At 35.8% G+C, this 20498-nt stretch overlaps 1 protein-coding gene across 2 annotated transcripts in view; it reads right to left on the bottom strand.

The window, feature by feature from the left end:
* Window positions 1–20498, bottom strand: part of SS18 (SS18 subunit of BAF chromatin remodeling complex) — a 90022-nt gene that overhangs the window by 47029 nt on the left and 22495 nt on the right. For both annotated transcript variants that reach the window (XM_032421253.1, XM_032421254.1), the window contains exons 4-5: window positions 5797–5950; window positions 1714–1935 (exon numbers count right to left, since the gene is read on the bottom strand). In XM_032421253.1, the coding sequence (XP_032277144.1) occupies window positions 1714–1935; window positions 5797–5950 (376 nt within the window). The remainder of the gene's footprint in view (window positions 1–1713; window positions 1936–5796; window positions 5951–20498) is intronic.

The raw sequence follows: 20498 nt of genomic DNA, 5'->3' as shown, positions 1-20498 counted from the left end.
CAAAAAAGTCCTATAAACACCTCAGTTCCTTTCTCCAAAAAGTTACTATTTTCTACATATACATTGCTGCATGCATTATTTTTTGGTTCTTCAAATCTTATGATGTCATATCAACCCATTCTACAGCAACATCCATTCTTGTGCACACCCTACTCTTTTCTTCATGATAGTTTCTAAGTAGTGTGCCCTCATTACTGTAGTTGCTTTGAGAATCATTACCAATTTTCTTGCTCTCTCTCCTTTTAACCAAACTGTATAGAGAAACATCTGGACTCCCTTCTGACCTGGCACTGACTGGATCTTGCTGTTATTTTGAACCTTTAAAAAAAAAATCCATCATGGGCACTAAACAACTTTGAGGAAAAAAATGGAGCAAATACCAGTTTTGTGAATCTACATTGACAATTTACTCTACTGTCTCTTTGTTTTCTGTGTATCTCATCAAAATTACAAAAAATTCTGTATTATTATTTCAGTATTAGAATATATTATTTCATCATAAATAATTATCAACAAATTAACCTTAACTTCTTTTACCTGGATGCACTTTAGTGATTTGTTTTTCAAAATCAAAATCTAGAAAATTTTATTGCATTAACCTCACATTTTGTAATTGAAATAGCTTTAGGCTGGCAATATGCCAACTGTTTTAAAGGGCAATTAGCAGAAAAGAGCGCCACTTACTGGTTTTTAGTTATTATTCACAAGCATACTTAAAAAAGAAACATGATGATAATTTCATTCTCTGAGATTGGTAATAAACTTTAATAGACTTCACCCCATTCTAGGAATAGAAGAATATAGCAGCATCTCCACTAAACACTCTAATAAACAAATTATGTTAAAATTACCTCTTAATGCTGAAATACAACATCAGAGAACATTCAGAAAAATCAAGGGAAATTCATATAAATTAATATATCCTTAAGAAGTAACAAAGACCACAGAGTAAAGGGGTTGTACTTGCAAAGATAAAATTATTTTCTCAACTTTCTAGCTCTAAATCAAATGTTTGGTTATTCATTTATTAGCTTGAAAAAAAATTTTTCTTAAATAAAAATCCAAGAATCTCAAATAAACTGTCCAAAAGACATAAAGATAAATAAGCTTTAAAAGCTTAATTAAGCAAACTTCTAAATGTAAAAAAAAAAAAAAAAATTATTTTAAGCTAGTTTCAAACTCAATGTTCCTTTTCTATGGCTATGATTATGACTCACTTCAAACTTTTATTTTCATGAATCAGCTACCAACTTGAAAAAAAAGTTTCATTTACTAGTCAAGAATGACATCAGGGGCTGTAGCGCCTGGATGGCTCAGTTGGTTAAACATCTGCCTTTGGCTCAAGTCAGGATCCCAGGGCCGGAGTCCGGCTCCCTGCTGAGCTGGAAGTCTGCTTGCTCCCCCCTTCACCGTGCTCTCTCTCTCAAATAAATAAATATTAAAAAAAAAAAAATGAATGACATCAGGGGCACCAGGGTGGCTCAGTCAGTTAAGCGTTTGACTTCAGCTGCGTCCATGATCTCAGGGTCCTGGGATCAAGCCCTGCCTGGAGCCCCACCTGCAGCCCCGTGTGTGGGGCTCTCTGCCCAGCAGGGAGTCGGCTTGTCCCTCTGCCCCTCTCCCTGCTCATGCTTTCTCTGTCTCTCTCAAATAAAATCTTTAATTAAAAAAAAAAAAAACTTTAAAAAAAAGAATGATATCAAGCTTATTTACCTTGGTTTGGCTGCATGTTCATATTTGGTCTGGGGCCATAGCTTCCTATTGGTTGCCCTTGACTCATCGTCATCTGGCTCTGTACGGGCATGCTCTGTGATGATGGTGCCGAATGGTTGTAACCTCCCATGGCTCCATGGCTACTTGAAGGCATGTTCATGGAACTGTTTGTCATATTGAGTTGATTGGGTCCAGGTCCCTGAATAGGCATATGGTTAGGCCCTTTGAAGAAAAGTGGTCAGAACCAAATATGAAAGTTAAACAGATGATCTATTAAAAAGTACTTAAGCTTTTTATTTTTTTTTTGCATACCATAATAATAATACCAAACAATAACTTGAGTATTTAATCACTAGCAAACAAAGTAAATGCTTTACATGAATGACAGCAAATACTGTGAGGCAGATGCTATTCCCATTTTATAGATTAAGGAACTGATGCTTTTAGAAGCCAGCAACATTCTGAAAAAGAAAAGCAATGATGAAGAACTAGCTTTATAAGAGAGCAAAACATATAAAGCTGGAGTAATTAAAAGTGTGTAGTATTAGCACACAAATGAATGAACAGATCAAGGGGCCCACAGTAGAGTCTAAAAACACACTCAAATTTCTAATTTTGTAATAGTGCCAAAATTAAATATCAGTAGGCAAAAGAAAGACAATTCAATAAATAGTGTGACCACTGAGTAGCCATCTGGAAAACGGCCTACCACATTCCTTCTACCAAAAATAGTTCCAGATAAATAAAAAAATTAAACATTACAAAAGAAAAATGAAAAAGGAAAAAAATCTTAAAGGAGAATTTCAAAAAGGAGAACTTTTAAAATAATCTTGAAGCAGAAAGACCTTCTTATATGCCAGAAAACCTAGAGCCATAAAAGACTGATAAACTACACTACATGAAAATAAAAAATTTAAATATGACCAAACCAGACCAAACTAAACAAAATAATAAAAAGAAAAACTGGGAAAAAATTATTAACAAGACCTATCACAGAATGAACTAATTACTTAACATATAAAGTAAGTAAAAGACCACCAGCAATAAAAGAAATGGCAAGGGACATGAATAATCAGTTCACACAAAAACTACCAAAGGGACATAAACATGAGACAACTGCTTGCTTCACTTACGATGAAAACGCCAATTAAAACTATGAGACCCTTTTTTCATCTTTCAGATTCCAAAGACCCAAAGTTTTGATCTATGAAGTAATTTCACACATTGTTAAGGTATATAAATATATAAATAAGCACTATTTTTATATAGAGCAATTTTGCAATAACTACCATATTTTAAAATGCATATAACTTTAACCCAACAACCGCAGTTCTATAAATATACAGGTCTTTGTGTGTACAAGTGCATGAATGCAAAACTGTGTATGTGTGTTTATTTATTTACTAATTTACTTTTATCTCACAGGCATATTCACAGAAGCATAACTTTTAATACCAGAAGACTAGAAATAACCTGTATTTCCATCATAATGAACTGTCAAACAAATCAGGGGCACCCACGAAAAAGAATGAAATACAGTCACCAAAGCATGAGGCAGCTCTTTATGTACTGAGTGGTCTCCAAAATATATATATACTCATGGTCTCTAAGATCTATCTTTAAGAGAGAAAAAATATTATATATAATACTACATAATGTATACTACAACTTGTGTTTTTTTTTAAAGAGTAAGACAAAAGAAAAAAGAGTGTTATGCATATGTTCTGGATACAGAGAATATCTCTTGAAGGATAACTAGAACCAATGACTCTCTGGAACAAAGTCTGGAGGCAGGGGCCGTATACCCTTTGGTACCTTTTGACTTTGGTACCACAGATTTATTATTATCGAATTTTTTAAAAATCAGTTAAATGTTTTTAAAAAGGAACGTGAAACTGTGGTTACTTGACCAAGATCAAGGAACATGTAAGTAGCTCTACAACTTAGATTAGAAAATATTAAAAAACGGGGCGCCTGGGTGGCTCAGTCGTTAAGCATCTGCCTTCAGCTCAGGTCATGATCCCAGGATCCTGGGATCGAGCCCAGCACTGGGCTCCCTGCTCAGCGGGAAGCCTGCTTCTCTCTCTCCCACTCCCCCTGCTTGTGTTCCCTCTCTCGCTGTCTCTGTCAAATAAATAAAATCTTAAAAAAAAAAAAAGAAAATATTTTTTTTTTTTTTTAAAGATTTTTTTTATTTATTTGACAGAGAAAGTGAGAGAGCACAAGCAGGGGGAAGCAGTAGAAGGAGAGGGAGAAGCAGGCTTCCCGCGGAGCAGGGAGCCCGATGCGGGGCTCGATCCCAGGACCCCAGGATCATGACCTGAGCCGAAGGCAGACGCTTAACCGACTGAGCCACCTAGGCACCCCAAAAAAAGAAAATATTAAAGAACAAAACTAAAATAGGAAATTAAAAGCCTAGATACCAATTCGTGTGCATAAAAAAAGTTGGCTAAGCTCTATTAAGGAGCTTATTACATAAAGGAAACAAAGTACCTGGACTTCAATTTCTTCTACACCTAACTAGAACTCTTTCTAAGAGAGTTGTTTTGGAAGCTCTACAATGTTCTGGACAACGTAGGTCATAACTAGTTAAAAATCTCTGGTTTATAAAAAATATAATTACTCCAAATGGCCATATACAAAAACCCAAATGTCAAGTTAACAGTAATTACATTGCTGCTCAAGTGCTTCTTTGGCCTTAGGCTCAAGTGCTACATGGAGAAGTTAAGTCAAAATTCTAATTAACATTAACAGTACCACCATAAAAAGTCACAAAACTCCTAACTTGCTAACATGCATTAGCACTACCCTTCCAGTTCAGTAACAACAGGTCCTGATGAGCTAAATGTGAATTCAGCAAGAAACATCCTCCTGACTACAACTTAACAAGTAGTTACGTCTTTACTCCCACCCCCACACAGGGTGTGGGTTGTGGGGACCATGGATTGTGGCAAGTCTCAGCAAGAAACAAGATGGCCACCAAAACAGCACCAACCTCCTACAGGATCAATCAATCATACATCAGTCTTCTATAAACCAGGCTACCTGGCTTCTTTTGCTCTGTGCTCTCCTTCACCTCATTTCCTACACCCATTGTCTCTGGACACCAATGTTACCAACCAACACAATCAGGTAAGACAACACTATCCTAAGGATGCTAATTACTAATTTTAAAAATGAACTGTTTTGTTATTTTAATTTACCTTCATTATTCCTATTTGTATAATACTTCCTTTTAGTTAATGAAAATAGCCGTTGTCTTTAGAAAGTAAAAATATTCTCATACTAAATGCAGAAAACAACCCACCAAAAATTATGGGTATGGGTTGTAGCTATTGTTACAAAAACAAAACAGTTTAAAGATACTTCTCAGATTAAAAGTTCAAACCAGCAAAAGGTAACTAATTATGCATCCAATGACATAGAAGATATTCTAAGTGGCTCTAAACTTAAAATGGGTAAGTAGTAAAGGGAGTATCTCATTGTATAAAACATCTGACGTTATTTTTCTTCTTTTAAATCTGCTTTAATATCAATTTCCATATTTATATTATGCTATAAGCATATGTATTCATAAAAATCTATACTCAGCTTCAATATCATCAATGAGGAAATACTAAATATATTAGCACTTTACAGATTTTCTTTCTTTTCCCCATGTGTTTTTTCCAGCAATACTGTTTCTGGGACCAGTAAATTTTTAAGTAAATACAAAACCCAAGGAAATGTTATAGTACCTTTATAACCTATAAAGAGATTTTAATTCTTAAGTCATGGCGCAATGCCTTTTTTTTCCAAAAAGCTTCTAAAGCCAGCTGTATTGCATAGTTTCAGACAGACTAAATTTAGCCAGTTCTGTTCATCAGAGGAATGCTGTGTGTCAGCTACATCAAAGCCCAAGGGCAGCCTGATAAACACTGAATACAGGTCACGTAGCTCTGTAGCTAACAAACTCTAAGAGAGCTTGTACTCGGGGGCATTCAAAGCAGTTTTGTCATCAACAATCTAGTATCCCTTGAGCCCCCATGTCGTTTCAGTTGCTAAGCAACTCTGGTGTTAATGTCTTAGAGGAGAAAAACTTACCAGGCATCTGGCCGTTCATCTGGTTCTGCATGTGTGGTGCAGGAGGACCCCCACCTACCATTCCATCTGAAGGCATGTTGTGAGAGCGTGGAGGTGGGGGAGGGCCGCTCTGATTCATCCCTCCAGGACCCATAGGCATATTCTGTGTGGGTGGCTGAAAGAAGACAGTTTAGTAAAACAAGAGAAACAGTTAGACTAATATATTAAAAGATGCATATAACAGTTGCCTATATTATTAAACTGAATAGAAACAAAAACACAAATGCATTTCAACTTATTCTAATGCATTTTAATCATAGACTAATTATTTACATCAAATTTAATATGCCCCAAAAACTTATCTTAGTATGAAGATATCACCTGACCACCTCAGACCAAAAGAACACCACCAATTTACTTTACAAAATCTAAACAGTGAAAATAAAATTTTTTAACATTCTATACAAAAATTCACATTTATTTACATATAGGGATTTTTAATGTGTCCACTATTGTTAAATTATGTTTTAAAACCTAAGTCTCCTTTCATTATTAATATATTTAGATATATTTACTATTAATGATGGATTTTACCTGAAAAGATACAATAACAAAAAACTATAAAAGGACCAGAAGCCCCAAAATGTGATATACTTTGTACTACGATTCAAGGGGGAAATAAAGTAATTTTGGCAAGGGAATGTTTTAAACCACGAAGACTCAGTTCAGTCCAACATTTCTGTGCCGACGACTCCTATAGATCGGAAACATTACTGATGGCCTCCAAGGGTACAGAGACAGCTGCCTCAAAAGGATGCCTTTGGCAAATTTCCTAATGAAAGTGTGAAGAAAATCACTGACTAACCTTGAGAGTTCACAAAAGGGCGAAAGGAAAAACACAGATACAAGGCCGTCTGCAACACCTGGCTCCCTTCTTAGGGCTATTTTGGTGAAGAAAGCAAATGGTTAGCTGCTTTCTAAACCCCCATTTTTAAGCCTACAGGAGAAGGAGCTATATTCTTTACACATCTATTTCTGCCTTCTCTCTCTATTTCTCCATGTTCTAAAAACATAATGTCTAGGGGCACCTGGGTGGCTCAGTCGTTAAGCGTCTGTCTTCGGCTCGGGTCACGATCCCAGGGTCCTGGGATCGAGCTCCGCATCGGGCTCCCTGCTCTCCCTCTCACACTCTCCCTGCTTATGTTCCCTCTCTCACTGTGTCTCTCTGTCAAATAAATAAAATCTTAAAAAAAAAAAAAAAAAACATAACGTCTACTCCTATAACTTTAGTCATTCTCTTCCACATTTTTTTTTTTTAAGATTTTATTTATTTATTTATTTGACAGAGAGAGAGACACAGCGAGAGAGGGAACACAAGCAGGGGGAGTGGGAGAGGGAGAAACAGGCTTCCCGCGGAGCAGGGAGCCAGATGCGCGGGGCTCAATCCCAGGACCCCGGGATCGTGACCCGAGCCGAAGGCAGACACTTAACAACTGAGCCACCCAGGTGCCCCTCTTCCTCCCACATTTTTACATGGCTAACATTTCTGTACCATCCAGATTTTGTGAACACAATCCTCTCTGGTACCCTTAACAGATAAACACTGTCTTTTAGCCATCACATGTAAATATTCAAATTGCCAACCATTTAATAATCACTAACATTTACGCAAATAACCAAGTACTATTCTAATAGCAACCACTTAAAATTCATAGTCTTAGCGCACCTGAGTGGCTCAGTTGGTTAAGTGTCTGCCTTCGGCTCAGGTCATGAACCCAGGGTCCTGGGATTGAGCCCCGAGTCAGGTTCCCTGCTCAGTGGGGAGTCTGCTTCTCCCTCTCCCCACCACTCATGCTCTCTCTCTCTCTCTAATAAATAAATAATAAAATCTAATAAATAAATAAATAAATAAATTCACAGTCTTGGTTTCTTCACTACTATATCCAGAAAATAATTGCTCTTTATTAAATAGTTCCTCTTCAATTGTCATTTTAAAATTTTTATCCACTTTGGATTCTTTAAACACTTAATGACTCTGTTCAGTTTTTTTTAAAAATTACCAAACATCAACTCAGTGTCACATATCTTACTGCAATTTGCAATGATACTTTACTATCCTTCAAACACGGCTGACCGTGACCCTCTCATTTGAAAATAAAAATCCTTCCTTCTATATTCTTGTCCAAATTTTCTGCTGAAAACTTACGTTCTCACTCTCAAAAGATACCAGTTTCTTCATTTTCTTGTGATGCACTTAATGAAACATCAGTATTCACGATACCCATCATAATAGAGTAGCTTGTATCAAACTAACCCTCCTGCTAATAAAAGTTATAAAATCTGGACAAATGTAAAAACTGTTTGAAGACACTGAAGAGCAATATACGCAGAGAGAAGCAGGAGGGGCTACAACTCTTAAGAGAAGGGAAGCACCGAAGATCAGCTCCACAAGCACCTTTGCTTTGTCCTTGAATTTGCTATATAACAGAAAATAGAGCCCAAGCAGAAGTGGCAGCCCTACTGGACTGAGAAGAAGATAGTTTTGGGCTATCAGAAAGCTAGAAACCAAAGAACAAAGTCCCAGAGTGGAAGAACCACAAAAAGGACAAAAACTCAAGAAAACTAGCATAACACAGCAGTCCAGAAGCTGAAGAGCTGAGTGGAATATTTCAGCTTCTGCCCAGTGCTAGAGAAACAAAGACTGGAGTGTAGTCTCTACCAAGTTGGAAAGGCCTTCAAAAACAACTCAAGCTCTCTGTTGAGACTTCAAAAAGGCTCTCCTTAGATTAAGGTCAAGATGGAAATATATCAGCCCTAACAAATCTTATAGTCAACGTTCAGTGCTCAAGGTAATCTAGTACTTCACTTCCAAAGGGAAATGTAACATCAAGTAGAGCCTCTGCAATTGTTCATTTGTAAGCCTGGCATTCAGTGAAAAATTACAAAGCATTCTAAAAAATAAGAATGAACAGCCAACACTCATTAGGATGGCTATAATTTAAGAAAGAAAAAAACTACAGAAAGTAACAAGGGTTGGCAAGGATGTGGAGAAAATGGAACTCTCATACATGCTGGCAGGATTGTAAGGGGTGTAGCCACTGTGGAAAACAATTTGGCAGTTCCTCAAAAAGTTAAACATAGAATTACCATATGACAGAGCCATTCCACTTCTGGTATAGACCCAAGAGAACTGAAGACATGCATTCACACAAAACTTGCACACAAATGTTCATAGTAGTATTATCCATCACAGCCAAAAAATAGAAAAAATTCAAATGTCCATCAACTGATGAATAAACAAAAATATCCATACAACAGACTATTCTTCAGTCATAAAATGAAATGAAGTACTGATACATATTACAACACAGATGAGGTTTTTTTTAAGATTTTATTTGTGAGAGAGAGAGAGAGTGAAGCAGGGAGATGGGGCAGAGGGGGAGAGGGAGAAGCAGACTCCCCTCTGAGCAGAGAGCCTGATGGAGGACTCAATCCCAGGACCCTGGGATCATGACCTGAGTAGAAGGCAGATGCTTAACCAACTGAGCCACCCAGGCATCCAACACAGATGCATCTTGAAAACACTATGCTAAGTGAAAGAAGTCAAACTCAAAAGGCCACACATCATATAATTCCATTTATATGAAATATCCAGAAGAGGTAAATCCAGAGAGAAAGAACATAGATTAATTAGATGCTGCCAAGGGGTAGGCAGAGGAAGAACTGGGATTGAATGTCAACAATTATGAGGTCTCTTTTTGAGCTGATGGAAATGTTTTGGAATTAGATACTGGTGATGGTTGCATAGCACTGTGAATACACTAAAAACCAATGAATTATATACTTTAAAGGGTTAAAATGGTGACTTTTGTGAATTTTATCTAAATTAAAAAAAAAAAACAGATGAACAACTAAGAGAAATAACAGAAACAGAACACAGAAAAAGACACACAGGTCATTCAGTTTGGAGCTATCTGAGAGAACTTAAAATAACTGATATGTTCAGGGCCAAAAAAAAAAAGAAAGTATGATCAATGGAGAATTTCAGCAAAGTCCTAGAATTCTTAAAAGAGTCGAATGGAAATTCCAGAACTGGAATGTATAGTCAATGAAATTAAGAACTCACTAATTTAGAAACAGTAAAAAAGATGACTTGGTAAACTGGAAGAAATGTACACAAAATATGACACACCAAGAGATATAAAGGAGAGACTATACCCCCCAAAAAGCAAAAAGACATATACAACATGCTACAAAGATGTAACACACAACTAACTAGAGTTAAAAAAGTAAAGAAAATGAAACAGGCAGTATTTGAAAAATACTAGTCAAAAATTGTCCAAAGCTAACACAAGATATGAGTCTCTAAGCAAACATATAAAGTTCTATAAACCTCAGCAGAATATGAAGAAAACCATACCTGAGTCAAAGTCTTAAAAACCAAAGTCAGAGAAAATCTTAAAAGTAGCCAGAAAGGGGCACCTGGGTGGCTCAGTTGGTTAAGCCTCTGCCCTCAGTTCAAGGTCATGATCCCAGAGTCCCTGGATGGAGCCCCACACTGAGCTCCCTGCTCAGCGGAGAGCCTGCTTCTCCCTCTACCCTTAATAGGTCTCTCTCCATAAATAAACAAATAAAATCTTCTTTTAAAAATCATAAAAAAAAAAAGTAGCCAGAAAAAATAAGACATTGAGGGAAGGACAGTAAGACTAACAAACTTTTTTTTTTTTTAATCAGAAACAATAGAAATAGAAGACAATAAAATGACATTTTTAAAATGCTAAGAAAGGGGCACCTGGGTGGCTCAGTCAGTCGTTAAGCGTCTGCCTTTGGCTCAGGTCATGATCCCAAGGTTCTGGGATACAGCCCCACATCAGGCTCCCTGCTCAGCAGGAAGCCTGCTTCTCCCTCTCCCACTCCCCCTGCTTGTGTTCCCTCTCTCACTGTGTCTCTCTCTGTCAAATAAATAAATAAAATCTTTTAAAAAATAAAATAAAATGCTAAGACAAAACAAAAAAATAAACCAATCAATCTAGATTTCTATAAGAGAAAATATCTTCCAACAAGAAAATAAGTTAGTAAGTTTCAGATAAACAAAAACTGAGAGAACTTGTTACAAGTGAAGGGAATTTATCAAGCTAAAGGACAACTCCAGATGAAAGCACAGAACTAGAGGATTTATAGAAAGAAATGGAAAGGTGAATATTTAGACAAATATAAATTGATATTTAAAATAACCATAACAACAACACCAACAAAAAAACCGTAACAGTGACTTGTATGGTTGAAACAGACATAAAAGTATAAAATTTATGACAGCACTAACACAAAAGACAAATACAAAAAGGATAAATGAAGTTACACTGTTATAAGTCTCTTGCATTTTTCATCAAGTGCTAAATCTACAAATTTACACTGAAACCTAATAAACCAAGGATGCACACTGTAACCTCACAGGCAACTACTTAAAAATGCATACACATATAAAAATGTACAGCTAAAAAAACAAGTGGAGAGGAAAAAATAATGCTTGATTAGTTCAAAGAAAGTGAAGAAAGAGACAAATAGAAAACTAATACCAGGTTGATATTCTCAAATTCTACTGTATCATGCATGTTCTGTATGAAATGTATCTGGACCCAACATTTCAATTAGATAACAAATATTATTAGAATGGATTTTTAAAACACCCAACTATATTTTGTTTACAAAAAGTCCACTTTAAGGACACATACACGTTAAGAGAAAAAGATAATATACACTAATCACTAATAAAAGTATGGTGATGTCACTATATTTATATCAGACAGTTGACTTAAATGAAAAAGCACTACAAGAAATACTAGAGGAATACTTTAGTATGATAAGATCAGTCCAACAGGAATATGTAACAATCATAAATTTTTAGACATCTCATAACACAACTTCAAAGTCTTCAAAGAAAAAGTTGACAGATGGCCGCCTGGGTGGCTCAGTCGTTAAGCGTCTGCCTTCGGCTCAGGTCATGATCCCAGGGTCCTGGGATCAAGTCCCACATCAGGCTCCCTGCCCGGCAGGAAGCCTGTTTCTCCCTCTCCCACTCACCCTGCTTGTGTTCCTGCTCTCGCTCTCTCTCTGTCAAATAAATAAATAAAATCTTAAAAAAAAAAGTTGACAGAACCAAAAAGAAAAACAGAACAATCCATAATAATGGTTGGATTTTGGAGGGGAAGATTTATTTATTTATTTGAGAGAGCACACACTCCCACACAGTGGGGAGGGGAAAAATTCATAATAAAAGCTTCCACTACAAGCAGCTAGAAAAGACAGCAAGTCAAACCCAAAGTAGTACAATGAAGGAAATAACATAGATGAATACAAAACTCAACAAATCGTAGGCAACCTTCCAGAGAACACAAAAAAAGGAGAACAATTCCCAATCCTTTTTTTTTTTTTTTTTAAGGTTTTATTTATTTGAGAGAAAGAAAGAGCATGGGGGTGGGGAGGTGCAGAGGGAGCAGGAGAAGTGGACTCCCCACTGAGCAGGGAGCCCAATGTGGGGGGCTCAATTCCAGGACCCTGAGATCATGACCCAAGCCAAAGGCAGACACTTAACCAACTGAGCCACCCAGGTGCCCCAATAGTTCCCAATTCTATTATGAGGTCACAAAACTCTGATACCAAAACCTAACAAGGACATTATTAGAAAGAAATCTACAAGCCCAACTTTCTCATGAACATAGACACAAAAATGCTAAACCAAATTTTAGCAAACAAATCCAGACTGTATTAAAAAGATGATGCGTTATACAACCAAAGGTGTTAATTCCAAGAATGCGAGCTGGTTTAACTTTTGGAAAGCAATCAGTGTAATTCACCAAATTACCGAAATAAAATCCATATAATACCTCAATATATAAAGAAAATTATTTGATAAAATTCAACACCTACCCATAATACAAACTTCTAAAAATTTAGAGATAAGTCCTTAATCTAATAAATCTAATTTACAAAAAATTTACGATAATACCATCTTACGGATAAAATATTGGACTTTCTCCTTGAATTCAGGAATAAGACAAGAATATCCATTAACACCGTATCTATTCAACATAAAAATTAAACCCAGAGACAAATCAGTAGTATTAAGAAAAGAAATAAAGTACAAAAAAAGTAAAAAAAATAATAAAGATTGGAAAAGAAGACATATAATTGTCATTATTCACATATGACATGATTTAGTACACAGAAAACCAAGAGAATCTATAAAAAAATTTGAATAAGATAACTGGATAGAGGGCGCCTGGGTGGCTCAGTTGGTTAAGCGACTGCCTTCAGCTCAGGTCATGACCCTGGAGTTCCGGGATCGAGTCCCACATCAGGCTCCCTGCGCAGCAGGGCGTCTGCTTCTCCCTCTGACCCTCCCCGCCCCCCATGCTCTATCCCATTCTCTCTCTCAAATAAATAAATAAAATCTTAAAAAAAAAAAAAAAGATAACTGGATAGAAGATCAATATATGAAAATCAACTGTATTTGTATATATTTCAAAAAAATAACTAAAAAATGCAATTTCAAAAATAATAGCATATATAATAGCATCAAAAAAATGAATAATTAGAAATGAATCTAACAGGGGAGGGGGGTGGGAGGATGGGTTAGCCTGGTGATGGGTATTGAGGAGGGCACGTTCTGCATGGAGCACTGGGTGTTATGCACAAACAATGAATCATGGAACACTATATCTAAAACTAATGATGTATTGTATGGGGATTAACATAACAATAAAAAAATTAAAAAAAAAAAGAAATGTATCTAACAAAACATGCAATACCTCTACATTGCAACGCCACTGAAAGAAATTTCAACGAATTTACTAAATGGAGGGATATACCATTTTTATTGACTGGAAGACTCAATACAGTGAAGATAGCAGTTTCCCTAATGCTGACCTAGAAATTCCATACAATCTTAGTCAAAATCCCAGCAGGTTTTTTGAAGAAAATTCACAAGGTGATTCTAAAATTTATATGGAAATGCAAAGGAATTAGAATAGCCAGGACAGTCTTGAAAAAGAACACACTGCTAACTGCTACAATAATTGAGATATGTTGGTGCAAAGATAGATAAAGAGACAACAGAATAGAAGTGAGAAACAGATCCACACATACAGTCACCTTACAACAAAACAACTTATATTCAGTGGGTAAAAATGATATTTCCAATAAATGGTACTGTATCAATTGAATATTATATGAACAAAAATGAACCCTGACTGCTAGACTCAGATCATTCACAAATTTAATTTGCAATGGATCATGGATAAAAACTTTTACAAGAAAACATAAGCGTATTTTCATGACCCTGATATAACAAACTATTTTTCAAACAAGATATAGAAAGAAAAACAAGATCAATAAACTGATTTCATTTCAATTAGAAACTGTTCAAATAAAGATACCATAAACAGAATAAAAACAATTTTCAAAATGAGAGAAGACAGCACAGAGAAGGAAACAATTAACAAAACTAAAAGGCAACCCTATGGAATGGGAGAAGATACTTGCAAATGACATATCCAATAAAAAGTTAGTGTCCAAAATACATAAAGAACTTACAAAACTCAACACCCAAAAACAAATAATCCAATTACAAAATGGGCAGAAGACATGAACAGACATTTCTCCAATATACAGATGGCCAACAGACACATGAAAAGATGCTCAACATCACTCATCATCAGGGAAATGCAAATCAAAACTATAATCTCACACCTGTCAGAATGGCTAAAATCAACAACACAAGAAATAATAGGTGTTGGCAAGGATGTGGAGAAAAAGAAACCCTCTTGTACTATTGGTGGGAATGCAAACTAATGCAGCCATTGTGGAAAACAGTATGGAAGTTGCTCAGAAAGTTAAAAATACAACTACCTTTACAATCCAGTAATCACACTACTGTTTTTACCCAAAGAATACAAAAACACCAATTCAAATGCTGCTATAAACATACACCCTGATGTTTATAGCAGCATTATTTACAATAGCCAAGATACGGAAGCAGCCCAAATGTCCACTGATGAATGGATAAAGATGTGGGGTGGGGCATCTGGGTGGCTCAGTCGTTAAGCAACTGCCTTCAGCTTAGGTCATGGTATCAGGGTCCTGGGATCAAGCCCTTGTATCAAGCTCACTCCTGGGTGGGAAGCCTGCTTCTCCCTCTCCCGCTCCCCCTCCCCCTGCTTGTGTTCCTGCTCTCGCTATCTGTCAAATAAATAAATAAAATCTTTTTTAAAAAACTCATCTGTCTATACAGTTAAAACGAGTGAATCTTATGTGAATTACACCTTAAAGGACACTTCTTCAAGAAAGCCTTCCCTATCAGAATAATCAGGCCCCATTAACTCCTATAGTCCTAAGTGCCCTTCCTTCACAGCATCTGCTACAATTGTCATTTAAAATGTTTGTGTAAAGGGGGCGCCAGGGTGTTTCAGTCTGTTAAGTGTCTGCCTTCAGCTCAGGTCATGATCCCAAGGTTCTGGGATCCAGCCCTACATCGGGCTCCCTGCTCAGCAAGGAGTCTGCTTCTCCCTCTGCCCCTCCCCCCACTAGTTCTCTCAATCTCTCTCTCTCTCTCTCAAATAAATAAAATCTTTAAAAAAAAATAGAGGTACTCAACAAATATTCACTAAATGAAAAAAATTATTTTGAAATATAAGCAGCATATCAAATTCAATTAGGGACCAGTATTTTTGTGATAACTTTCATGTTCTTTATTTCAAAACTGCTTATTCTCTATACTCCACATCACCATTTGGAAGCGACATCTCGAACTTGACATCTGCAACAATGAATCCCCGACATCTCCACCCCCACCCAAATCCCTTTACCCAACAATCTCAGTTGATGGTAATTCCATCATTCCAGTTGCTCTCTGAAAACCATGGAGTCATTCCTTACACGTCTCTTATTCTCACCCTCTGACTCCCACATTCAATTTTCAGCATCTCCTTGGGACTCTACCCTTAAAATATACCTACAATTTGACCATTTCTTCCACCTCCTCCTCTGCTACCATGCTGGTAACAAGCCACCATCACATCTCTCATGCCGATTACTGCAATAGCCTCCTATCTGGATTCCCTGCTTCTATTCATGCTCCTCTATCATAAATTTTCCACATGGTGATCAGAATGAGTTTATTAAAATATGTCAATTCACTCTTCTGCTCAAAATCCTCCAAGAGCTTCCAATTTCAAGGTAAAAATTAAAGTCTCTACAATAGCTTGCAAGATAGGATTTGTCCACACAACTTCCTTACCTTATTCTGTTCCAGCCACAAACTTAATGTTGTTCCTTGAACAAGTTAGGCATAGTTTCACTTCAGGACCTTTCCACTGCTTGTTTCCTCTTCCTAAAACATTCTTCCTCAAGTCTTTGCTCAACTGTCACCTTCTCCATGAAGTTCTCCAGACCACTCTACATTCTGCAAATTCCACCCCCCACCTGCAGCACTCCTAATACATCTCTCCCTGCTGTTTTCCTTTTCCATAGCTCTTAACATATTCTAATAAACTATACGATTTAATCATTTATTATACCTGCCTTGCTTGCTAGAATGTAAAACCCAAGACAGGAGGAATATTCATTTGCTTTGTTAACTGATGTTCCAAAAAGTACCTATTGCCTGACACACAGTAGGCACTTAATATTTAGTAAACAAATGAACTCTCAAACTTAAATGATTTAGTATAAAATTAAAAACAATTCTGACTATAAAATTATCTGTTTCTTTAAAATATAAAAATATCACTGTAAAATATAATTTTTAGCTTAATAATCCTTCCTCTATCATTCATATAACTGTCATTAATATAGTTCCCCACAAGGAGGCACTAAAATGACACATAGAAATAGGAGATTTAAAAATTAGTATTATGTAAAACAGGAGGGATACATACATATATAAAATACTGCCAAAAGCTGATAGATGACCAATACATACACAAATGAAAGAGTCTGACTGGTCCACCAAGAATGGATCCAAAAGCTGCATCATTACATTTGCCTTGCTTCCTAGACCTATGGTCAGTCTCGCCAAAAATGAGTTCTATACATCTCTGAAACAGTTCAGAAAGATCTCATTGATTCCTCACTAATTCCACAAGAAATGTCAGGATGCCATCATGGGTAGCCTTGAACTGATGCAGGTTTTTTATCTTACCAAATGATTTCCTCAATTAAATCATCTTAAAAAATAATAATCTCATCAGTTGTTGTGTCATCTGGTCCCCAAGCTAATACAGAATGTAGTCCTACTATAAAACCTGACCAGTTGAACTTTCATAACTAATAACATTTTCCACCTATTTTCAGAGCATGATGATTCTCCCAACTTCCTAAGGAGTTAGGCTCCCAAATGATTCACTTATCAACAATACTCCCCCCAGTTAGTAATAGGTTCCCCAGAACTTCAACCTTTATTTTTGAAATAGCAAACACTCCCACCATAACAAATCCAACATGAAACTATCTCCACTATGAAAAAACTAAGTCTACCTAACCCTAATATGTTAATTACTAAATAGTCACTCCAGATCCATATAATCTTAGAGAATGAAATAATTGTCTTCTTCCCAGACCAGGAGAATTCTCTGGAATATACTTCCAAAAAAACACTAATCCACTCCTAAAACATGGGGAGATAGGACTCTAAGCCTTTCTTAAGTTTGTAATAAATACCATCAGTTAAGAAACAGGAATGTATGTATTTGTTTAATCTTGAATTTATTATTTTTACATCTATACCAATCTGGCTAAATTACAAAGTAATGCGTAATCATTACAAAAACAGAAATAATGCAAATAGGAATCATTGCTAAAAACTCGATATATATACCTCCAGAAACTTTTTAAAAATTTATACACACACACACACACACACACACACAAGTATAGTTTTTAAAAGTAGGGTCACACTATTGTGTGATTTCTTTCATTCTACTGTAGGTATTATTCTTTATTGACATATAATTCAATCCCATTTAAGACTGTAGAACTCAGCTATATAAGCTATAAAAATTTTTAACCCACCCTCAATACTGAGACTAGTTCCCTAGTTTGTTTTTGTTTTGCTAATATAAACAATGTTTAAATTAACAGTCCCCAAAAAATAAATAAACAGTCCCATACAAATACTTTTCTGTACTTATTCCGTGCAAATTAAGAGTGAATTACTTAATTTCCAACATTTAGGTTCTTTTTTTTGCTTAAGTCAAAGAAATGCTTCTTCTTAGAGAAGTGAGCTAGATACATTATTTTCAATTATGACAAAGACACAATCTTTAGGTTCCTTACTTAGTAAATGTAGAAGCTACTTTCACTGATTTAATAATACAGTTCTGCCCAAAAAATGTATATACACACACATATAAACATACATACACACAAATATTTATATTCCTCGCAATAAGATATAACCAATCTCTTTCCATATCTGGACTGAATTAGACAGTGCTTGAATTTCATATATACTGTCCAGCAAAGAGTTAACATGATTTTTTCTAGAATTCTGAAAAGACATGATAGGCAATGATACTGCAAAATGCTCCCTATAATATACTAATCCAGGGAAATGGGCCCCCATAAATCAATTCTCTACAAAATACAAGGTTACCTCCTTTGTGAAACTTTTCCTAATACTAAACAGCAGAACTAATCACTTCTACTATGTAAAATGTACTTTAAATGTCCAGTACTTCTAAAATAACATGTATTACACTGTACTATTACCATCTGTTGTCTTCAATTTCATTTACAGAACTTTTTGGCCTATAAAAAGTTTTATTTTATATTTTTAAAAGAATAAAATCAGTATCTTCTTTATAGTTTTCTCCTCTGCTTTCATTCTCAAGGAAGTCTTCCTAACTCAAAATCAGATAAATAACTGATGCCTTAATTTATCCTAAATCTCATATAAATACAGACTTTAAGATATTCACTCGTGGTCTTGCTTCTGTTTTTAATTCCAAAATGTTTTAATTAGACACCTCTTATTGTGCAGCACCATACTATGTACAAGAGGAAGACCTGGAAAGTAGCTGTGAATAAATCACAGACGACCACTATATTTCTGACTAAAAGAACTCAGTGTTTATACTACTTACTGGAGATAGGAAATATAAAATTCAAGCTTGTGGGCTTTTTTTCTTTTAACAGCAAAGAAAGAACAGAGGGGGAGCTGAAGGAAATGATGTCTTGTCCACATCGTGCTGAGAGACCTGTAGAATATCCAAATGGATATGTCTATTGGAAGCTGGATTCATGTTTCACACTCAGGCAAGAAGATACATATTTGGGAGCCATTGAGTATAGGTGGAACCTGAAGTCAGGAATATAAGAAACCAGGAATATGGATAAAATCTTCCAGAAAGAGTGTATATGGTAAAAGGATGTTCAAGAAGAGAACATCAACAATTGATGGGCATGTTAAAGATAAGAAGCTGAATAGCTAGAAAGGTAAAAAGAAAACTACCACAGAAATCAAACAAATGTTTCAAAGGAGGAAAATAGTCAACATCATACTGACTAAATACACATTATCATGTTTATCAAACACTCAACTCCTAAAAATTCTTAAAATGATGCCAATATTTAGCAAAGTTCTTTCCAAAAAGAATGTAAACATTTTCATTTTTAAAAAACTGTAATTTAAAAAACACAACAGTATATGGCAAGGTTCTACCTGCACAGAAAAGGGGAAAGTATGTATTTATACTGGCTTTTATTTACATAATCTAAGACAGATATGGAAGTGGGCTTCTGTATGATCTTTTGTAGTTTTTGATGTTCTAACCGTATCACAGTACCACCTATGCTGAATGTGAAGGTAAAATTTATAAATGAAATATACTCTGCTAATATGTAAGATGTTCCACAGCTCTAAGCATGTTTTCTTTCACTTCGGGTGGATCAAATCTGCAAACAGTGAATTCTGTAATACCCAATTTTAATCAATGAATTACCTTAATAGATGCTTTATCAGCACTGTATCTAAAGACTACATATTATCACTTTTACTGAAGCTTGGGTAATGAAAGGCTAATCAAGTGCTGCCCAAGGGTTGCTGAGAACATCGAGTGTGCATCACCAAAAAAAAATGCAACTTAGGAAATATAAAACATAAGACTACTATACTTACTCTAAATCAATTTTTATTAATAGTTTAATTTAATAATTTAGTAATAAATTATTAAAATCTATTCTTTGTACAGAACACCTAATAAACAAAAATTATCTTTAATAAGCTTAAAATTCAAGAAGTATATCTGGTTAAATTGGAGAATTTTTTTAACTTTTTTTTTTAGGAATTTTCTAAAAACTTAATAATGAGGGGCGCCTGGGTGGTTCAGTTGGTTGAGCGACTGCCTTCGGCTCAGGTTGTGATCCTGGGGTCCTGGGATCCAGTCCCGCATCAGGCTCCCCCCACTCTGCCAGGAGTCTGCATCTCCCTCTGCCTCTGCCTGCCACCCCCCCCGCTTGTGCGCTCTCTCTCTCTCTCTCTGTGTCAAATAAATAAATAAAATCTTTAAAAAAAATAAAATAAAAAATAAAACCTTAATAATGAATTAAGTGAAAAGCAGGATAAGCAATTCCTATTAGCCTTCGACCTTCTTTTAAAATTAAGAGACATGTTTATGTACTCAATCTCAGGAAATGTCACTGTCAGTCAAGTCTCCAAACTCTCTCCC

The sequence above is a fragment of the Phoca vitulina genome, unplaced genomic scaffold (assembly GCF_004348235.1).
Source record: "Phoca vitulina isolate PV1807 unplaced genomic scaffold, GSC_HSeal_1.0 scaffold24, whole genome shotgun sequence".
Taxonomy (NCBI): Eukaryota; Metazoa; Chordata; class Mammalia; order Carnivora; family Phocidae; genus Phoca; species Phoca vitulina.
The sequence above is the reverse complement of the archived record's forward strand: the minus strand, read 5'-3'. Positions and strand labels throughout refer to the sequence as shown.